General features: G+C 61.6%; 1 protein-coding gene across 1 annotated transcript in view; it reads right to left on the reverse strand.

Moving 5' to 3' along the window:
* Positions 1 to 543: 543 nt before the first annotated feature.
* The window catches only part of PCNX3 (pecanex homolog 3 (Drosophila)), a gene marked incomplete at its 5' end in the record, with an annotated part of 21,083 nt that continues 18,878 nt past the window's right edge, over positions 544 to 2,748 (reverse strand). Inside the window, 4 exons of the mRNA XM_015568970.1 lie at positions 544 to 1,189; positions 1,264 to 1,562; positions 1,644 to 1,777; positions 2,139 to 2,413. Coding sequence (XP_015424456.1) covers positions 995 to 1,189; positions 1,264 to 1,562; positions 1,644 to 1,777; positions 2,139 to 2,413 — 903 coding nt within the window. The remainder of the gene's footprint in view (positions 1,190 to 1,263; positions 1,563 to 1,643; positions 1,778 to 2,138; positions 2,414 to 2,748) is intronic.

Consider the following 2,748-nt stretch of genomic DNA (forward strand, 5'->3'; position numbering starts at 1 on the left):
CAGCCCAGCAAGCTGTCCGGTCCTCCAGCGCCAGGCTAAGCCGCACAAACAAGCGGACCTGCCCCTCAGACCAACGGGGAGGCCAGAGCGGATACCCAGTGTCCACCCCACCAGGTGCGCAGGAACAGAGACCACAGCGGTCTGCGCACTTGCTAAGCACTGGTCCTGCTCCGCGCACACTCCTTTGTCCTTACAACACGGCACACAGGTGTCACCTTCCTTACAGCTGGAGAAATTGGGCTCAGAGGAAGGCCTCGGCCAAATAAGGCCAGTTATCAGGGCTGATCATTGGGGAGCCAGCCACGGCAGCTGGAAGCTCCAAATGTTACTCAGGAGAGAAGACATGAAACAAAGGGGATTTTCGATCAAGGCTTGAACGGGAAATAGGCTTGTGAGGAAGGGGACCCAGGCCTACCTGAACCCCACCTTGGTCTTCTGAACTTCTCCCCCCATCCTTTATACTCCCCTCCATGCTCACTCACTCTGACCTGGCAACTCTACCTTCCACCCAAACATTCCCAGAGAGAAGCAGAAACCACCAACCAAAATCAAAAATAGTGTTATTAATTCTGGTGTCTCCGAAGCACGGAAGAAAAAAAAAAAGAAAAAAAGAAAAAGAAACCACCCTTCCCACGTTTCAGCCCCAGGTCGGGGCCACGGGGCTGCCCCTGCAGGCAGTGCAGGCCCAGAGGCCGTCAGTCCTGCCACAGGCGTGAAGCGGGACCAGCCCATGGGTTTGGCTCTTCGGGCCTGGCTGGGAGGCTGCCTGCCTCAGTTCGGGGAGTCCAGGCCCTGGACTAGGGACGAGAGATCAGGGGTCAAGGTAAGAGTTCTGGGCCACTTAGTTCTGGTGCTCTGGCTAAGGCAACCAGAGGTCAGGGTTCAGATGTGGACGGAAGCCAAAACCATTCAGTCCTGTGGTCCAGCGGAGAGGGCCAGAGGCCATGGTCCAAGTTACTGAATCCGGGCTGGGATCCAGAGAAGAGTGGGGCATTCAGTATTGATGGTCCAGCAGGGGCTGGGCAGCTGGGCTCTCACGCTCCTCAGAAGGGGCAGGCCAGTCACCCGGGGCCCCCGTGGGTGTGCCACTCTCTGGAGCACTGCTGTCCAAGCAAGGAATGTCCTGGGCTGCTCTGGGGGGTGAGGCATCGGTGCTGATATCCAGGCTGAAGCTGAGGTCTAGGGGCGCCTGGGGGAGGGGAGATAGGTTGGTAGAAGAAGACCTGAGCTGCCCAGAACCCACCCCTCCCACTGGATCCTTACCTGAGATTTGGGGGTGCCTCCTTTGGGGCTCCCTGAGGCTGGCTCCCCCTCGGATCCCCCTAGCCCCTTTCGACCCCCCAAGCTCCACTTCCCACTGGGACCTTCGGAACAGAGGAGACCAGGGCCAGGGGGCCTTGAGGGCCGGGGACCCTCAGTGGGGGCAGGTGAAGCGGGGGGCTGTCCAGGGAGCCGAGGGGGTGGCCAGTGCAGCAGAGAAGGGGGGCGGCCATCACCAGAACTGCTGAGGGAGGGCCTCGGGCCCCAGCCAGCACCTGGTGGGAGGAGTTGGTCGCCACTGCCTGTGGAAGACAGATAAGAGGGCAGACACTCAGCTAGGCTGTCCCCTCACCGACTGGTTCAGCCTGGCCTCGCTGGCTCACCTGCTGTGTTCTCAGGTGTGGGGTGTGCCAAGGGGGGGTTATTGCTGAGGGAGGTCAAGCCACCGCCTCCACCACAGTCTGAGTCGTCTACGTTTCCGCCACTATTGCAGCCGGCACCACAGCCCTTATGAAGCCTGGAGGGGGGGAGGTGAAGAAGTTAGTGGAAAGGCCAGAGACCTCACAAACGGAAGTTCTCAGTTCAGGACAAGTCTCTTAACATTCCTGAGCCCTGGGGTGCTGTCTCTAAGAGATTTTGCCATCTGCTTTACAGGATCTTTTCAGGAAGGCATTACCAATGGCTCTTAAGGCTAAAGGCCACCTTCAGCTGTGGGGTGGGGTGGAGCCGAGTCAGCTCTGGGAAGGGGTCAGCTCTCGGCTCCATCCTGGCTCCAGCACTTCCTCCCCGAGACCCTGGAGGAAGTGGCTTCATCTCCTCGAGCCTCAGCTTCCTGCCCAGGAACCAGGCTCCCAGGTTGGGTGGCGGTGAGGGCTCACCGTTCCCAGCTGTGCAGAAGCCAGCGGGCAATGGCGCCCAGGCTGATGGGGCCGCCCCACAGCGCCCGCAGCTGGGGGTGGCTGCCAGCCAGCGAGGTGGTGAGGGGCGACACGTAGATGGGGTAGCCGAGCGGCTGGTCGCAGGAGGAATTGATCATGTTGCGGAGCGCCTGCTTGGCGTTCTGGATGCTGCCGCGCTCCGGGTTGCGGTTGCGCAGGAACACCAGCTCCTGCTGCTGCCCGGCCCACAGGCCGCGCACACACTCCCGGTTCACCTGCGGGAGGCCACATGCAAGGGTCAGGGGGCTGCAGCAGGACAGGGGCCGGGTTGGGGGGTGGGCTAGCCCCACCTTGATGACTCGGAAGCTGAGGTGGCGCCGGTTGAGCATGATGATCTTGTACTCGTCGGAGGCGTCATCCAGGACGTGGCGCAGCGCCAGCAGCGAGGGCGTGTTGCTGAGGATGGCGCTGCGCCAGGCCGGGTCGCCCTCATGCGAGATGACCAGCCGCTCCTCATTGGCTGCGATGGCATCATACAGGGCGGCCGGCTCCTCATACTCATCTGGGGACGTGAAGTGGTCCTGTGGGAGGACCGGAGGGCGGGGGGAAG

Source organism: Myotis davidii, unplaced genomic scaffold (genome assembly GCF_000327345.1).
Source record: "Myotis davidii unplaced genomic scaffold, ASM32734v1 scaffold425, whole genome shotgun sequence".
NCBI classification, from domain to species: Eukaryota; Metazoa; Chordata; class Mammalia; order Chiroptera; family Vespertilionidae; genus Myotis; species Myotis davidii.